Source organism: Poecilia mexicana, unplaced genomic scaffold, assembly GCF_051168715.1.
Source record: "Poecilia mexicana isolate PSO_F unplaced genomic scaffold, ASM5116871v1 scaffold_10, whole genome shotgun sequence".
In the NCBI taxonomy this organism is placed as follows: domain Eukaryota; kingdom Metazoa; phylum Chordata; class Actinopteri; order Cyprinodontiformes; family Poeciliidae; genus Poecilia; species Poecilia mexicana.
In genome coordinates this window covers 20,640,368-20,657,079 of record NW_028263379.1, presented here as the reverse complement: position 1 = coordinate 20,657,079, position 16,712 = coordinate 20,640,368, and the positions used below count along the sequence as shown (strand labels likewise).

The 16,712-nt window shown below is 40.1% G+C and overlaps 2 protein-coding genes across 2 annotated transcripts; both read left to right on the top strand.

Annotated features, from left to right (window-relative positions):
* The first annotated feature begins 527 nt into the window (after positions 1-527).
* On the top strand, positions 528-6,161 carry prpf19 (pre-mRNA processing factor 19). The gene is made up of 16 exons (XM_014991251.2): positions 528-711; positions 895-1,044; positions 1,190-1,266; positions 1,537-1,678; positions 1,822-1,895; positions 2,002-2,067; positions 2,150-2,191; positions 2,304-2,378; positions 2,474-2,549; positions 2,665-2,774; positions 2,877-3,032; positions 3,110-3,179; positions 3,255-3,428; positions 4,008-4,090; positions 5,231-5,336; positions 5,426-6,161. Exons 1-16 carry the CDS (start codon positions 693-695, stop codon positions 5,521-5,523), a joined length of 1,518 nt encoding a protein of 505 aa, XP_014846737.1. The 5' UTR covers positions 528-692; the 3' UTR covers positions 5,524-6,161.
* Positions 6,162-7,377: 1,216 nt separating this feature from the next.
* On the top strand, positions 7,378-16,100 carry tcirg1b (T cell immune regulator 1, ATPase H+ transporting V0 subunit a3b). The gene is made up of 21 exons (XM_014991250.2): positions 7,378-7,546; positions 8,526-8,644; positions 8,923-9,001; positions 9,890-10,032; positions 10,144-10,239; positions 10,339-10,400; positions 10,947-11,073; positions 11,151-11,233; positions 11,339-11,432; positions 11,600-11,812; positions 11,912-12,062; positions 12,168-12,307; positions 12,829-12,986; positions 13,059-13,149; positions 13,240-13,358; positions 13,497-13,710; positions 14,492-14,605; positions 14,698-14,784; positions 14,875-14,995; positions 15,133-15,304; positions 15,443-16,100. The coding sequence occupies exons 2-21, from the start codon at positions 8,528-8,530 to the stop codon at positions 15,534-15,536; spliced, it is 2,475 nt and encodes an 824-aa protein (XP_014846736.2). The 5' UTR covers positions 7,378-7,546; positions 8,526-8,527; the 3' UTR covers positions 15,537-16,100.
* Positions 16,101-16,712: the final 612 nt, after the last annotated feature.

Here is a 16,712-nt window from a genome sequence, read left to right as displayed (position 1 = left end):
ACCACTCCTTAAACCATAATGTCCAGAAGCAGCAGAAGCATTTGAGGGCCAAATGAAAAAAGCCCTGAACTGTTGCTCAGTCTTTCGAAGTTTGAAGCCCAGACTGAAGTAAATTTTGTGCTTAATTTTTACAATTAAGAAAAAAATGAAGATGCAGACACCCATATTACTTTTGGTCCAATTTTTCACGTCCAACTTTATTCCCACTGCACATAGCCTGATGATATACTGTTTACACATCTGTGTGAAGCAATCCTTTTTATTGCCCAGTTTTCTGAGAAACTGAGTTTGTGGTTTTCTATAATCATCAAGGCTAGCTAAAATATTTATGCAAAATATATCAGTCTGTATGCTATGAATCTAATACAGTAAAATATTTCACACTTTAACTGAGTTAAATAAATTCCGTTTATATTCTGGTTTATGTTGATTCACCCTTAAAGTGTCGTAACAATTACATTTATCTGACAGTAGAGGGCAGTGCAGAAGCAGAGGTTTGAGTTTTGACGTATGAGGAAAACAGCGTAGAAGACTTGATATCAGTTCCTTTTATAGCGGCAATGAAAGGACAGCGTGCCACTTACGATTTTAGCAAAACATAAGTTAGGCATACATTACCGAATTAAAGCTATCAGGTTCGCAGCAAGCATATTTCACTATTAGGAGGAGAGTATCAGTGCTGTGTTGAGAAGATGTCTCTGGTTTGTGCAAGTAAGTCAAACTGTATCAGTTCGTGAGACGGATTCAGTATGTTAGCTTATGCTAGTAGCTAATGTGGCTAACGTTAGCCGCCATGCAGACCGCCTTCTACCTCGGAGAGTTTTCTCAGACGCGTTTTATGCCTTATTATTGCTGTAGTTTGAGTCATAATAAGTAAATACACTTTTCCCCCAGTCTGCAACGAGGTACCGGAGCACCCGTGCATCTCTCCGGTGTCCAATCATGTGTTCGAGCGAAGGCTAATTGAGAAGTACATCGCTGAGAATGGGACGGACCCGATGAACGGACAGCCGCTGTCCGAGGAGCAGCTGGTGGACATCAAAGGTAAAAGCTTCTGTTTACAAATCCAAATTAAACAAATCCTTCATAACTAATGATGATTGAATGACATTAAATGTCTAAAATTGTTTATAATCAAGTATGTAAAGTGAAAACTCTGTGATTTTTTTTTTTTGTGCGTTTGTTTCAGTGACCCATCCAATCAGACCAAAGGCTCCATCAGCTACAAGCATCCCTGCCATTCTCAAGTCACTTCAAGATGAGTGGGTGAGTGCTGCAGTCAGAAAATCTACTTATACTTACTTATGTTTCAGATACTGCTTTTCATCACCAGTAATTATTTTGCATCTGTAAAGTTTTAAATGGAACAGGAAAGACGAGTAATTTAATACATAACCTTTGTCAACAGTACATGTTACTTGAGTTATTTCTGAAAGTCATGTTAGCAGTTCCTGTTAATGAGCAGCTTATACTAACTAGTATTTTCAGAACCAAAGTAAAAACGGACTCAGTCTCCTGCCTTGTGTTGTGTTGTAGGATGCTGTGATGCTGCATAGCTTCACTCTGCGGCAGCAGCTGCAGACGACTCGTCAGGAACTCTCGCACGCCCTGTATCAGCATGACGCAGCCTGCAGAGTCATCGCTCGACTCAACAAGGAGGTCACTGCTGCAAGAGAAGGTCTGCTTATAGATGGCAGCAGGGATTTTTGTTTTAAACCAGCTTTGTATTTTGGGACAATATGCGTTTGATAAATGTGATAAGCTTCTTGTTTTGTGTTATGAAGGTTCTCTTAGAAACTTTTTCTTTTTTTTAATTTACAGCTCTTGCTACGCTTAAACCACAAGCTGGACTGGTGGCTCCTCAGTCTGTGCCGGCCTCCCAGCCAGCTGCTGCTGTGAGTAGCTTGGAGTTTACTAGTAAAGGGTCTTAATAATAGCCCCTCATCTTCATGATTTTTATTTTTTTTTACACTGAGATTGAATTATTCCTTTTATTTTTAGGGTGGTGGTGGAGAACCAATGGAGATCAGCGAACAGGTGGGAATGACCCCAGAGATCATCCAGAAGGTAAGATCTTTCTCACTTCAGTTCAGAGTTCATTACGGTTTTTAATTTTTCTGATGCGTTTTAATCGTGTTTTCATTCGCAGCTTCAAGACAAAGCTACTATTCTCACCACAGAGAGAAAGAAGGTATTTTTGCTTCTTCTTATGTAGCATTTTCTTCTCCAGTGGAGGTGCAGTCAGTGCTCCCATGTTGTGTAAGCGCTGTACTTTATCTTTCCGTTTCCTTCTATTTCACTAGAGAGGAAAAACTGTCCCAGAAGAGCTGGTCAGAGCTGAAGACCTCAGCAAGTACCGCCAAGTGGCCTCGCATGCTGTAAGTGTGGATTTGGTCTGGTCATGAAGCTCGGTGTCCTCTCTGGATTATTTAGTGTCTTTGATAGCCACAATCTCCTTCTGGTTTTACTTCAGGGCCTTCACAGCGCCAGCGTTCCTGGTATCCTGTCCCTGGATGTGTGTCCCTCGGACACCAACAAAGTGCTCACTGGTACGCTGAAAGCATCTGTCGTCGTTTTGCTTGCTTTATTATTTAACCAGAAATTTTATTACACATTTTTAATTCCCCGAAGACTCTGACGTAAACCTTGTTGTTTTGTTTCCAGGTGGCGCTGATAAGAACGTGGTCGTGTTCGATAAGAACGAAGAGCAGATTGTGGCGACTCTGAAAGGTCATGCCAAAAAGGTCACCTCGGTCATTTACCATCCATCCCAGGTGACTTTCTTCTTTATGAGTTTATGACTTTTATTTAAAAGAATAGTTGGATATTTAGAGATGCCTGATGTGAATTTCATTCAAACCTGTTTTCCTCTCCAGTCTGTGGTCTTCTCCGCCTCTCCTGACGCCACCATCCGTGTGTGGTCCGTTACCGGCGGCAACTGCATTCAGGTGGTGCGAGCCCACGAAGCCGGAGTCACTGGGCTGTCTCTGCACGCTACAGGAGACTACCTGCTCAGCTCCTCTGAGGATCAGGTGGGTTTTGCTGCATGAACACACCTCCAAGTTGTACTGCTTCACTATATTGACCTGGTTGTGTTTTTACGTTTCAGTACTGGGCCTTTTCTGACATCCAAACTGGTCGAGTCCTCACCAAAGTTACTGATGAGAGTGCTGGCTGTGGTAAGTGTCTCTGTGGATGGTTTTATGTGTGAAGTCTCCAGGTGAGCACTGATTGTTCTGCTCTTGGTTCCACAGCTCTCACCTGTGCCCAGTTCCACCCCGATGGTCTCATTTTTGGCACCGGTACGGCCGACTCCCAGATCAAGATTTGGGATCTGAAGGAGCGCACCAACGTGGCCAACTTCCCCGGCCACTCCGGACCCGTGACCTCCATCGCATTCTCTGAGAACGGATACTATCTGGCCACAGGTTCGTTCCACTTTGCACTTGATTGATCTTATTCTTCTTTTTTTGTTTGTTTTGACTCTACATTAGAACTGAAAAGTTTCAGGCACATTTCTAGTTATTAGGAAACATACTCAACACAACACAATGCCCTAGATGCAGCATCTTAGTCTAATAGCTTAGTAGCTATTTAGCTAAATAGCTGTTATGCAACTGTCTACATGTCTTCAATGTCATGCAGACAATTGAAGGCTGTCTGTCTGCATGACATTTGATATTTAGTTTAAAAAGATTAAATGTAAAGATCAAAATATAATAAACAATCTAGCTGTAAATGTATCTGCTTTTGATAAATCTTATTTAAAGTAACATAACTATGCCATGTCCACCCTATCAAGTATTTTGCTAAAATCTTGCCAAGTGTGTACTTTGTGACTCATTTTTATGTAAAGATTACCTATATCTGTTTTAGGGAAAAAAAACACAAGTTACACAGTGAATGTTTACTCCCATGCATTGTAACAAAGTACCTATATATCTTTGAATACTCTTGAGTTTTTCCACATTTTATTTGAAAAAGATTTCCCTTATTTTTCTTTCCAGGTGCCCAGGACAGCTCTGTGAAACTGTGGGATCTGAGGAAACTGAAGAACTTTAAGACTATATCTCTGGACAACAACTACGAGGTAAAAATGGCTAATATTTCTCTTTTCTTAAACATGTCAGTGTTGAGAAATTGCTGTGTTTGAAGAGAAGTATTTCTAGACTTTGTCTGGAGAATTATTCCTATACACAAAGTATGATATTTTGGTTGCTTGCAAAAAGCACTCATCCTTCATAATTGTGACTTGGAAGAAAAATTGTGTGGGTTTTCTAAATTAGAAAGGAAGTCTTTAAGTTGGGTGTTACCAGTTTTTACTAATAACCTTGAAACTAACATAATTACAAATATTTGTAATAAGTTGGAGCTGACTATGTTTTAGTCCCACTAAAATACAGCTGCTTTGTGAAAAGATTAGCAAGGCTCTTGGTTTGCAACAAGTCACTAACGCTGTATAAATCAATTCCACACATGGTGGTGGGGATGATGCAGAGGAAGGGAGGCTGGTACAAGCTGAGAACCTGTTAGAGGCTGTAAAAGGCTTGAAACTGGAGCAGAGGTTCTCTTGGCACCCTGAACACACAGTCAGTGCTGCAGTGGAAACCCTTTCCAATGTAATGTGACCAAATGAGGAGAAACTCAAGCGGTGCGAGTACTTTTACAAGACGCCGTCACAGAAAGAGAGATGGTTTAAACCTGATTCTAAGCAAGTCGAGAGAGCAGAACATATTAAAAACAAAAGGAGCCGTAATTAAACATTATCTGTGTTTTTCTCATGATTGTTTATTAATTGATGCATTTATTGCTAGAGGTGATGCGTTGTGAAGGTTTTTTCTTGTTTAGTTTACTTATTTCAGTAAAAAACATGAAATATTTCAACACTTCATAAGTACACGGCGTACAACATGGGACTGTCAGTGAAATCTCTAAATTGGGCACTGAGGCGTTTTAAAGTTTCCTTGGCAGAAGCATTTTAATCAGTTAAGAGACTGAGTGAACCGCTTCCAGTTCTGAAACGATCCAGCTGTTTTCCACTATGTCACGTTTTTATTTTAAGCTCCACACACTCTGCCTTTAGCTCAGTGTTTACCATAAAGATGCTAGGAAAACCTCCGTCCTCTCCGCCAGCTGCCGGTAACCAAGTGAAAACGCATTTCGGCGCTGCAGCACCCGACTGGTTGTAGTTTTCTATTTTGAAACTGATTAGTTTTTGTTTCTCTTTCAGGTGAAGTCTCTGGTGTTTGATCAGAGCGGTACCTACCTGGCTGTAGGCGGGTCTGACATCCGTGTCTACATCTGCAAGCAGTGGTCCGAGGTGCTCAACTTCACAGGTGAGGAGACGAAGTGCCAATCATCAGCTGTTTGTGACAGTAAATCTAGATATTCAAATGGCTATTATTTTTTTCTGTTTACCTTTCAGACCATACTGGTTTGGTGACTGGAGTTTCCTTCGGAGAAAATGCCAAGTTCCTGACATCTGCAGGAATGGACAGAAGTCTCCGATTTTACAGTTTGTAGAAAGAAAAGAAATTCAGGATGAACAGGGGAGGACAGTCGAGAGACGTGTAACTGAGTAACATTTCCAAGCACAGTCATTTAAAAAAAAAAAAAAAAAAAAGTCAATGTTAACTATACTTCTGATGTTGTGTTTGTCTTTATATCCAGGAAAGCAAGCACATAGAAATACAGCAGTATGAGCATAACATAACTTGTTTGTTGGTTTTGAGAACAGTAGCGATCAGGAAATTTCTGTCCTGTTTGCCAACTGGTTTTATTGGTTTTATTGGTTTTTATTATTTCTTATTTTTGTTGTTAGGGAGGTTTTAATTTGCTCGTGAAACAGTTCAGTGTGCTCTTCCAACAACTATATCTGTTGGATATAGTTGTTGTATAGTAAACTAAACATTGCTTTTTAATGTAGACCAGCTTCATTGCTGTATCCATAGGGAAAGATCAAATTAAATCTGTAGTGATCCTACAGTAAAATACCGACAGATGTAGAAGATTTGTTTTTATCCTTCCCCCTTGTTTGAGTTGTCATTAAGTTTTTGTTCCATTTTTAACTTTTTTTTTCAGTTGTACATTTGCCATTACCTACTGTTGAACCTGATACACCTCTGCCTTTGATGATAAAATAAAATATCTTTTTCAAGTTATGTTGTCTACATTTTAATTTGATGTACATAAATCAGTGACTTTATTACTTTTAAGTGTATTTTTTAAATTGGGGCAAGTTGGTTTGGATAGTTTTTCTCTCTCGTTAAATCATTTAAAAATACATTTTGAAATTATTCTGATATTTTTGTCTTGCTGATCTGAAACAAATTGTGACACGAAAAGACAAAACAAGAAATCTATAAAAGGGGAGAAACTTTGTTCACGCCTTTCAAGTTTATATGTACACCACTGTTAAAAGTGCTTTACAAGAAAAACAGAATTGCGTCCAAAGAACTTAAATGAATATTTAAAAAGAAAAAAATACTTTTTGAATTTAAGCAGTAATATTTGCTTTTTTACTAATATTTTCAGTCTTCATTTTTGCAAGGAGCTGCTAGAAGGTTTTGCACATATAAGGCTCAAGTTATTTCCAGAGGCGAGGAAGAGGAAGATGGCTTCCCGTTGTTTCGTTCTGGTCCTGAGATCGCTGAGAGATTAGGTCTGATGACCTGAGGGGTCTACATGGTTATTCATACCAACCTGTCTTATTAATTGTGAACCAACCCCACCAAAAGTGTAATATGAATTGTTTTTGCAGTGATAAATATCTACACATTTTATATGGTGTTAAAAATAAGTATAGATGAGATTTAAAAAAAAAACCTCATTACATGAAAAATAAAAGTGACCAGGAATTTGATGAATATGTCTTTTTGGTTAATTAAATGAGAGGAGTTACTTTTATGTTGCTAAAATTGTGTTTTTTTTATTGTCTGGAATAAACTCAATTATTAAATGATTGACTAAGTCAAATTAAACGATTTAGAAGGGCCTGCCAAAAGGGGTATCATCTTCCCTTCTTAGGCGACCCATATATTTAAAAATATATTCCATTAATCGAGCTTTTGAAAATAACATGTTTAAAGCAGGTAGAGCCCATGTCCCTGTATTAAAAATGTTATTGGTCTAAAATTACCTGATCTTAAGTGTGTATTCAGTACCTGTAAGTGGAAAAACGTGTCAGTGTGAAATGAATTTAAATAATGTTTTTCCCTTAAATGAATTTTTCAATAATGTTAAACATAAAAGTACAGGATGAAGTATGGCGTTGGCGCCATTACGACAGGACAGGTTATAATATATCACTGCGGCAGAAAACGTCGCCCCCTAATGGTGAAACTAGGGAAGATCAGGAAATTCCTGGATCACGTGAGTCCTGGGGTAACGTGACTCTCATGAACGGGAAATGGGAGCCTAGAGAACAGAACTCACCTCGGAACCTAGAAACACGTCTCCACTTTGTCCAGGTTTGTCCATCGGTACCGTCCAGGACAGCCACAGAGAGTGTCCACAGGAGACACAGAGGGATCCAGGCGAAAGACAGGTGAGACAGCTCTGATTTAGCTTTGTTTACTGCTAACCGGGAGCTACTTTTCCCACCTTAACTGGTGTTATTATCCCATTTAAAATCAATGTACTGTAGATTTTTCTTCCCATTTTTCTCAGTACGTTAATAATGCGGTAAGTTGATTAATTTGAAGATTTTGTTTCATTGCATTGTTCCTCTGGAACTGAGCTATGGTGAAAACGAAACTCAAAGCTGTTATTTGTGAAAGAAAATGTGGGAAAAAAAAAAACTATCGACAAAGTCTTTATCCCCAGAAAAAGTTTCTTTTAAGATTAATTTAGTTTTTTGTGTCTTGTCATGCACCTTTAATTGTATTGGCTATCACACAGAGTTGTTTGTTAAATCAATTTCTGTCAGATGATTTCTGTTACCCACCTTAATCGAGCAGGACAAACCAGACCTTTCAAAACTCCATATATATATATATATATATATATATATATATATATATATATATATATATATATATATATATATATATATATATATAATTAAAGAGACCAAATATATGTTGGTACATTTTCCTCAAACATCTCAATCCAGTTGAGATAGAATAATATACTTTATATATCCATCAGGTACATGATTGTTTTTTTGTTGTTGTTTTTTTAATCATTTTTGGACAATAAACCAATAGAGGAATTACACATATCGTATTATTCACATACATTTGCAAAAATGGAAATTCCACCTGATGATCACCACAGCAGGACCTGCTGCTTCCTGTTTGTAAGCGTCCACCCATAAAATGCTGCCTTGTCAGTTGATCTTTTAGTGCACCAGCCGAAGCCAGATCCTCTTTTTGGACTTTCTTTTTGACGAATCTATGCCTTTCTGTCCTTTGCTTAATAAGAAGCATTCATATTTTTTGCCCAAACAACAGTATTTGGTTTTGTGTTGTGACTTGAAAGTGGAAGTATTATTTTTTTTGTTTTTTTTTTCTCTGTGCTTGCAGTTATGGGGTCCCTGTTTCGAAGTGAGGAGGTGTGCCTGGTGCAGCTCTTCCTCCAGTCCGGCTCGGCTTATAACTGTGTGAGCGAACTGGGAGAGCTGGGATTGGTGGAGTTTAGAGATGTAAGTCAAATACAGTCATCATTTTTACTTTTGCATCAACATGATATAGGATTTTTTTTATTCGCAAGTTGCTGATTGATTTTTTTTTTTTTTTTACTTTATCCTCATTCTATCAAAACAATTTACTAATATTATCATTGTTGAAAGAATTGCCTTCCTTTCAATTACTCTCAGTTGAATGGTTTGTTAGGCACGTCAACATTTTCTTTCCTTCTTTTGTAATAAGGTGAACACAAATAACCCCTCTTGCCATCTTCCTCTTTTCTGTATCTTTCTAGTTAAATCCAAACGTGAATGCCTTCCAGAGGAAGTTCGTCAGCGAGGTCAGGCGATGTGAAGAGCTCGAGAAGACGTTTTGTAAGTACCGACTCATTCACTCATACAGGCACGCTGTGGTAGAGATGCGTCAGAAGTCTTAAAATAGATTCATATATTACACAGGATCATAATCTCACTGAAAAATAGCCTGAGGACAGTCACTGAGTGAGGGGGGGGGAAAATGCCATGTTAGAAAATAAGTAATAATTTTTGAAACCCTGGTTACTATTAAATAATCGCAAATTAAGCATATTAAAAAGTTGAGTGTAGTTTCTGTAGTGAAATATATATTGTAATTCCTCTCTCAACCATTCTTCAAAAGACACGATAACCTGCCTGTTATTGTGTATAGGTCAGTAGTTACTGACCTATAGCTACTGAGAAAGTAGCTACTTGACCTATAGATACACATGCAAACAGTCAGAGTAATAATCGATACTTTTAAAACAACTGGAATGTGAGATCGTTGGATGAGGACCTAAGTCTACCTTCCCACCACTCACAGTCAACAGGAAGTAAAAAATCTGCTGGGACTTTAACTGGAGATGTGTTCTTTGGTCAGATTAAAATTGAGCTTTGCTTTTTTTTGTAACAAAATGTCAGGATCTGGTTCTCTTCCAAAGGCTCAGGCATGTGCAAGAAGTCATGAAATCTTTGAAGCATGCTGACTTTTTAAATAAAGCCACGTTGGGCTCGAGTTGTGAATTACAAAAAGCTGATCACAGGGTCCTTCAGCAGGATATTGATCCCCCATCAGTTGGATATTGGGGCCATGCTAAGGCAGAAATAGTTCACCTACCACAGGATTAACTTTCCTCAGTGGCTGCCTCAGCCCTCGGATATGAATCCTGAAGAGATGTAGCGTGACTCTTCTGTTTCGGGAGTTGTATATTTTAATCTATTTTATGTTTTGACATCGTCCCTCAGCCTTTCTGGAGCAGGAGATCAATCGCTCCCTGAAACCGCAGCGCCCCCTGGCCCCTCCGAGCCCGGTGCCTTCGGCCCCTCAGCCGCGTGAGCTCATCACCATAGAGGAGGAAAGTGAGAGGCTGGCGAGAGAGCTCAAAGAGGTAAAAGGAAAAAAACACGACTGCGAGTTGGTGCTGACGAGCTTCTGTTGCGTCTTTAGCGGCGTTGTGATGTAACGTTTGATGGGGCGTGTCCCGTTTGTTTGCCTCCAGGTGTCCAGGAACAGAGACAGCCTCCGGGCTCAGCTCACGCAGCTCTGCCAGTACAAAGGAGTCCTGACCCAAACGCACTCGCTCACAGCCTCGCAGGTCTTTATACACGTGATATCTAGACAGTGCTATTGGAGTTTCTTCAAAATGACGGAGCAAAAAGTAAAAAAAAAAAAAATTTCCACCTTCCGTTGACAGGCACCACCACCTGTGTTGGAAAGCCACGGCCTGTTTGATCACCGCCAAGATATCCGCCTTAGGTAGATCTCTGCTTTTTCTTCTTCTTCTTCTTCTTCTTCTTCTTCTTCGTCTTCGAGCGATGCACAGATCAATCAGCCAAACATCAAGTTTGGCCAATTTTTCCATTTATTTTATCTGATCTTTGATCTGCAAGTCAACACCTGAAAAATCTTACTTTTTTTTTTTTTTCCCTACTTCATAAATGCAATAAAACTAAGAACTCTGTCCATTTTCAGGCAACAAATCAATCATTCAACAGCATGTGCTTTGGGTTTGAGTTTGAGCTAAATAAAAATCAGAAATGGATTACAGAAACATTTGATGTATGACGGGGATAGTTTTGTAGTTTCGTCATATAACGTTGCATTGAAAGCTGTCAAAGAACACACAGGATATTTTCTTCTGTTTTATGTGTTGTTCTCTTTTTTTTTTTAATGAATCAGCAAGCTTAAAAAATTTGGATACTAACATCAACCAAGAAAACCTTGATTGGTTCCTCTTTAGTTTTTCCTCAAAGATGTTAGATGTTTAAAAAAAAAAAAATCCCATCTTCCTCTCTGCCTCAGCTTTGTTGCAGGAGTGGTCCATCCTTGGAAGGTGCCCTCGTTTGAACGGTTGCTATGGCGGGCGTGTCGCGGTTACATTATTGTGGATTTCAGAGAAATGGATGAACGACTTGAGCACCCAGACACGGTAAGAGCAAGTAAGAGACAGAACCTCTTACTTTAGTTTCATGTAGATGTAACATGTTTCTGCCTCTCGGTCTCCAGGGGGAAATGGTGCAGTGGACCGTTTTCCTGATCTCGTTTTGGGGAGATCAGATCGGACAGAAAGTGAAGAAGATTTGCGATTGGTGGGGAAACCTGTGCATCTATCAGATTCTTTATTTACTTTCTAGTTAAAGTATTCTCTCATTTCTGATCAGGCTGATTTGTTTGTTTTTTTTTTCGTCGAACAGCTTCCACACGCAGACATTTGCATACCCAGAGAGTACAGCCGAGAGAGAAGACATTCTGAAGGACCTTCATGGTCGGATTGAAGACATCAAATCAGTGAGTGTCTTTTATTTGTTGCGGCATCAATACCAGCATTTCCTCTTTTCGGAAACCCCGAAAGTACCAAATGTGTTTAGACTGTGCGGTAATGTTCCTTTTTTTTATCTTCTCTGGGCATTATGTTGCTAAACTCCCTGCTTTCACTTCCTCGTCGCGTTTTTCAGGTGTTGTCTCAGACCGAAGCCTTTCTGCAGCAGCTGCTGCAGCGAGCCGTGGCTCTCCTGCCTCAGTGGAAGGTCCGGGTCCAGAAGTGCAAGGCCATCCAGCTGGTGCTGAACCTTTGCAGCCCCTCCGTGACTGACAAGTGCCTGATCGCCGAGGCCTGGTGTCCCACCGCCAAGCTGCCGGAGCTGCAGAGCGCCCTCAGAGAAGGAGGGGTAAGATGGACGGGGCAGCAAATCAGAGACGTGCAATGCTGCCGGTGGTAAGATTTAGTAGAAAAATAACCGATGCTCTGCCTCTTCTTCCATCTTCAGAGGAAGAGTGGCAGCGGCGTGGACTCCTTCTACAACCGCCTGCCCTGCTCCACCCCTCCTCCCACTCTGTTCCCCCTCAACTCCTTCACAGCCGGTTTCCAGAACATTGTTGACGCTTATGGAGTGGCCAGTTACCGGGAGGTCAATCCAGGTTTGTCTCTGTCATTTTATCCATCGGATGACTCTGTTAAAGCAGAGATGGATCAAAAGCAACCGAGTTGTTCAACCGTTTTCTTCCCTTCCCGTGCCTCTGCAGCGGTGTACACCATAATCACGTTCCCCTTCCTGTTTGCTGTGATGTTTGGGGACGTGGGTCATGGATTGCTCATGTCTTTGGCTGCCCTCTGGATGGTCCTTGAGGAGAAAGACCCCAAACTCAAAAACAACAACAATGAGGTACACTTCATTCTTTAGATTCGTTCTCCTTCGTCTCTGGTAAAACATGTGCATTTAGAGCATAATCCAACTTTTACTTCAGCAATTAAATTTTTTTAATTGATCTTCGTAGAGTCATAGTTAGAAAAGAAGATATGAATGCACATTAACTGGGTCTGTTTCTGCTTTAATAGGTTCTTGAACAGTTTTAGATTTTATCTAAAAGTCATATTAAATGATTTTTTTTTTCATGGAAACTAGAAAAATAAATAAAAAATCACTGCTAAGCTATAGTTATTGAATTCAATTACAAATAAACGCTTTTTTCTGAGTTAATCTCTAGTTAGAGCTTATATATCCCGTCTGTGTTCCATCCATCCATCCATCATTTTCTTTACACCCTAATGAATTGGAAATTGGCCAAATGACACATAAATCCAATCAAACATTGCTCTTCCGAAAGTGGTTTTAATTAGTTTAAGACATTTGGAGTGGGGCATTCCAAGGTTTTGGCTGTAAGCGAAACGTGTTTCTGTTTCCAGATCTGGAAGATGATGTTTGGAGGACGATATCTGATTCTGTTGATGGGCCTCTTCTCCATCTACACGGGAGCCATTTACAACGAGTGTTTCAGCCGAGGCATGAAAACCTTCAACTCGGGGTGGCACGTCAGCCCAATGTTTGACAAGAACCTCTGGAAGTGAGGACAAGTCTTTAAATTTCTCAACAACGTTTTTCTTTGTTTCGTCACTAACCCACCGCGTTTCTTCAGCTCGTCGGTGCTGCGGGGGAACCAGTTCTTGTCCATGGATCCCAACGTGACCGGGGTTTTCACCAGCCCGTATCCCTTTGGGATCGACCCGGTACAGCCGACAGATGCCTTAATCATTTCTTTTTAATGAAATACCGAATGGAAGCCAACCTTATTTTGCCTTTTTTGTGATTGTTGTCAGGTCTGGGGCCTGGCCAATAACAAGCTAACCTTCCTAAACTCATACAAGATGAAGATGTCCGTCATCGTCGGCATCATTCACATGACGTTTGGAGTCTGCTTGTCGTTCTTTAACTATTGGTTAGTGATCTGGTTTATTTCTCTGTTGTTCTTAAAAAAAAAAAAAAAAAAGCCCATATCCTCCTCTCCCATCCGTCTGGCCCGGTTTCTGTTTCCTGCGGAGTTAATTTTCACTTTCGTCTTGGTGTTTCTCTTCAGGCACTTTGGCAAGATCAGCAGCATCTTCTTTGTGCTGCTCCCAGAGCTGTTCTTCATGCTGTGCCTCTTCGGGTACCTCGTCTTCATGGTGGTCTTTAAATGGATCGTCTACACGCCCGCTGAGTCCAGAATCGCTCCCAGCATACTGATCCACTTCATCGACATGTTCCTGTTCACAGACAACCCGGAGAACCCCCAGCTGTACACGGGTCAGGTGTGTGCTCCAACACAACAGCCACATATGTAATGGAGGCCATTGCCATGCATAGACATGCGCTCATTTTTTTTTCAGCACTCAGGAAGATGCTGGATTTATTTTTTTCCTGTTCTGCTTGGGATCTTTAAAGTGACAATATTACATATTGTTTTTTTTTAAATATACATGTGGAGTTTTGATATTTGCTCTGCTTTCCAAAAACTATTTGCATCACTTTACAACCACAAACTACAACGCATTGAGGCTTTATGTGATAGAATAACATGAAAAGATACATGATTTTGAAAGTGAAGCAAAATTATAAATGTTTTTCAACATTTTTGTACCATCAAATTCTGTGGATTCATATCCCGCTGCCTATGTTGTATGTTCTATGTTGTAGAACCGGTAGGAATGATGCATCCAGACGGATGTATGTGGCATTGTGCATCAATGCTGTGTCTTCGCCACGCTTGAGCATTTAATTTTATTTTTTCCGTACTTGTACTTCAATGTACTTCATGCTTGTTTCACTTGTGTGCTTGAGGGTTTTTTATTTTATTTTATTTTTTTCTGTAAACGTGATGCTGTTAATCAGATATCAGATTCCAAGTTTAATGGAAGCACATGAATCCAATTATATGCTCATCCGTAACAGCAAACAGTGCTGCAGTTGTTGCTCGGTTTATTAGAGGGAACGTGTTTACTACTTTTCCAAGGTATTTGTATAAACTAACATGAGCAGATTGGCTGCTGTGTTGTTGCTGTTATTGAACATGTTTTTGTTCTCCATGTGCAGCTTATAGTTCAGAAGGTCCTGGTGGTGCTGGCCCTGTGTTCAGTCCCTGTCCTCCTGCTGGGGAAACCCCTGTGTGAATATGTCGCGTTCAAATCCAAGCGGCGGCGACACATCGTAAGTCTTAAGGGTTCAGCGAGCTTTATCTGTTTTTTTTTTTTTAGACTGAAGTGCATCGTTTGCTAGATTTGGACTCTTTGTGATATCAGGATGAGGAAAGACAGCCGTTGGTGGCCGAAGACGGCTCTGTCAACACTCGGCAGGGGGAGGTGGAGGGCGGACCGGCTGACGAGGAGGTAACTGTGATTGAATTTCTGAAGCAAGATTCAATTTTCTTTGCTGCACTCATGCTTCTAATTTGACGATCCGAACCGCGTCGCCTGCAGGAGTTCGATGCTGCGGACGTGTTCATGCATCAGGCCATCCACACCATCGAGTACTGCTTGGGCTGCATCTCCAACACGGCCTCCTACCTGCGGCTCTGGGCCCTCAGCTTGGCTCACGCACGTTAGTACTAACACACACACACACACACACACATACGACTTCCTCTTTTGGAGTCAAACCTGCCCGGTCTGGTATTCATCTGTTTTTCCAACCAGTCGTGGCTCCGTGACTGTGAGTCACCGGTGTTGTCTCCACAGAGCTGTCAGAGGTGCTGTGGGTCATGGTCATGCGTCTGGCGCTGAGGTGGGAGGGCTACGTTGGGTCGGCTCTGATTTTTGTGATTTTCGCCGCCTTCGCCGTGTTGACCGTCTCCATCCTCCTGGTCATGGAGGGGCTCTCGGCTTTCCTGCACGCGCTCCGTCTGCACTGGTAAGGATGTGAGGAAGGAAGAGAGAAATGCTTCACTGAATTTATTTTTCACAGATCGTTCTGGTGATGATTTGGCAGTGAAATCGGAGCCGTGTGTTTCGTTAATTTTTTTAAATCCTTACATCATCTCTTTCGCAGGGTGGAGTTTCAGAATAAGTTCTACAGCGGGACGGGCTACAAACTCAGTCCATTCTCTTTCAACTCTCTGATCCATGCTTCAGCTGCTGTATGATGGGCCAAAAAGTACAAATCAGTTCAATTAACTGAAGTATAAGTGAATCTTAATGGTATTCTTTTGCCTGTATGCCATGAAATGGTTAAATTAATTTGCACAATAATCATGATGAATAATGCTGACTGTTATTTTTACATCAATAGGAAAAAAAAAAGTGTCCACTTGATTATGACGTTACTGTATGAAAATACACTTTCGGATCCCCTTCGTAATATTTTAAACAGTGTTACACGATGCTCTCTAATTGAATTAATTGCAAACATGAATTATGAAAAGGGAAAGCACATCTGCAGATGAGTCTGTTTCGCTGTTTAAGGGAATCCGACACTGATGACTTGATGAATGTTTCAGTCTGAATGATATTCATAAGCCAAAGACTCCTTCCCTCATGATCATGTCCCAACATATTTAGTGCCTTATTGGAGCTGTTTATGTAGGCGTTATGTTTAGATCACAGCTACAAAACCTTTCAGTTGGCATTTTGTCTTTTTTTTTGTTTTTGCCATTTAACTGTATACATTTAAATAAATTGAAAATTAAATAAAGTTTGTTGTCTGATTACTTTTATGTGAAGTGTTTTTTTCTTTTCTTTTTTCAACCTGTGGACTTGCTGTTAATTCACACTTTCTGTTGTAAAATGTTGGTTTTATCAAGTGATCAAAAATGTGGGAAGTACACAAGTCTGGTTACTGTAACCCTAAAAAAAATAAGTCGGCATTGAAAAATCTTATTGTTCCTACAAAAAAATGCACTGTAAACATTTAAATGTATTTCTTAAAGCTTTCATTGAAGTTGACAAAGTTAGAGGTTGAATCTTGGCACATTATTAGTAGTTATCCATGTTGCCTTTCCTGTTGTTTCTTAAACATTTTAAATTTTACCTTTTTTTTTAACTCGTGTACATAAACGTATTCACACCCCGTGAACTTTCCTAAAGTTTATATTTATTGGGATTTTATGTAATAGTCCATCACAAAGTAGCACATAACTAAGTTAGAAAAAAATATACAACACTTTAAAAATATTTTACAAGTTCAAATCCTAAAAACAATAAGAAGAAAAGCTTGGTATTTGTATTCAACACCATTTGTAGCTTCAGATTTTGTTGCCATTCAAGCTGCAAATCTTCTACGGTATCCTACTACCAGCTTTGCACAAATCGATAAAATTTTC

Excerpts from the sequence above, each read along its gene's own strand:
- tcirg1b (XM_014991250.2), top strand. The coding sequence starts at position 8,528 with ATGGGGTCCCTGTTTCGAAGTGAGGAGGTGTGCCTGGTGCAGCTCTTC. Across the intron at positions 8,645-8,922 it reads GATTGGTGGAGTTTAGAGAT|TTAAATCCAAACGTGAATGC; the intron begins GTAAGTCAAATA and ends GTATCTTTCTAG. Across the intron at positions 13,359-13,496 it reads TTGTCGTTCTTTAACTATTG|GCACTTTGGCAAGATCAGCA; the intron begins GTTAGTGATCTG and ends GTTTCTCTTCAG.
- prpf19 (XM_014991251.2), top strand. Across the intron at positions 1,267-1,536 it reads AGTCACTTCAAGATGAGTGG|GATGCTGTGATGCTGCATAG; the intron begins GTGAGTGCTGCA and ends GTTGTGTTGTAG. Across the intron at positions 1,896-2,001 it reads CCTCCCAGCCAGCTGCTGCT|GGTGGTGGTGGAGAACCAAT; the intron begins GTGAGTAGCTTG and ends TTTTATTTTTAG.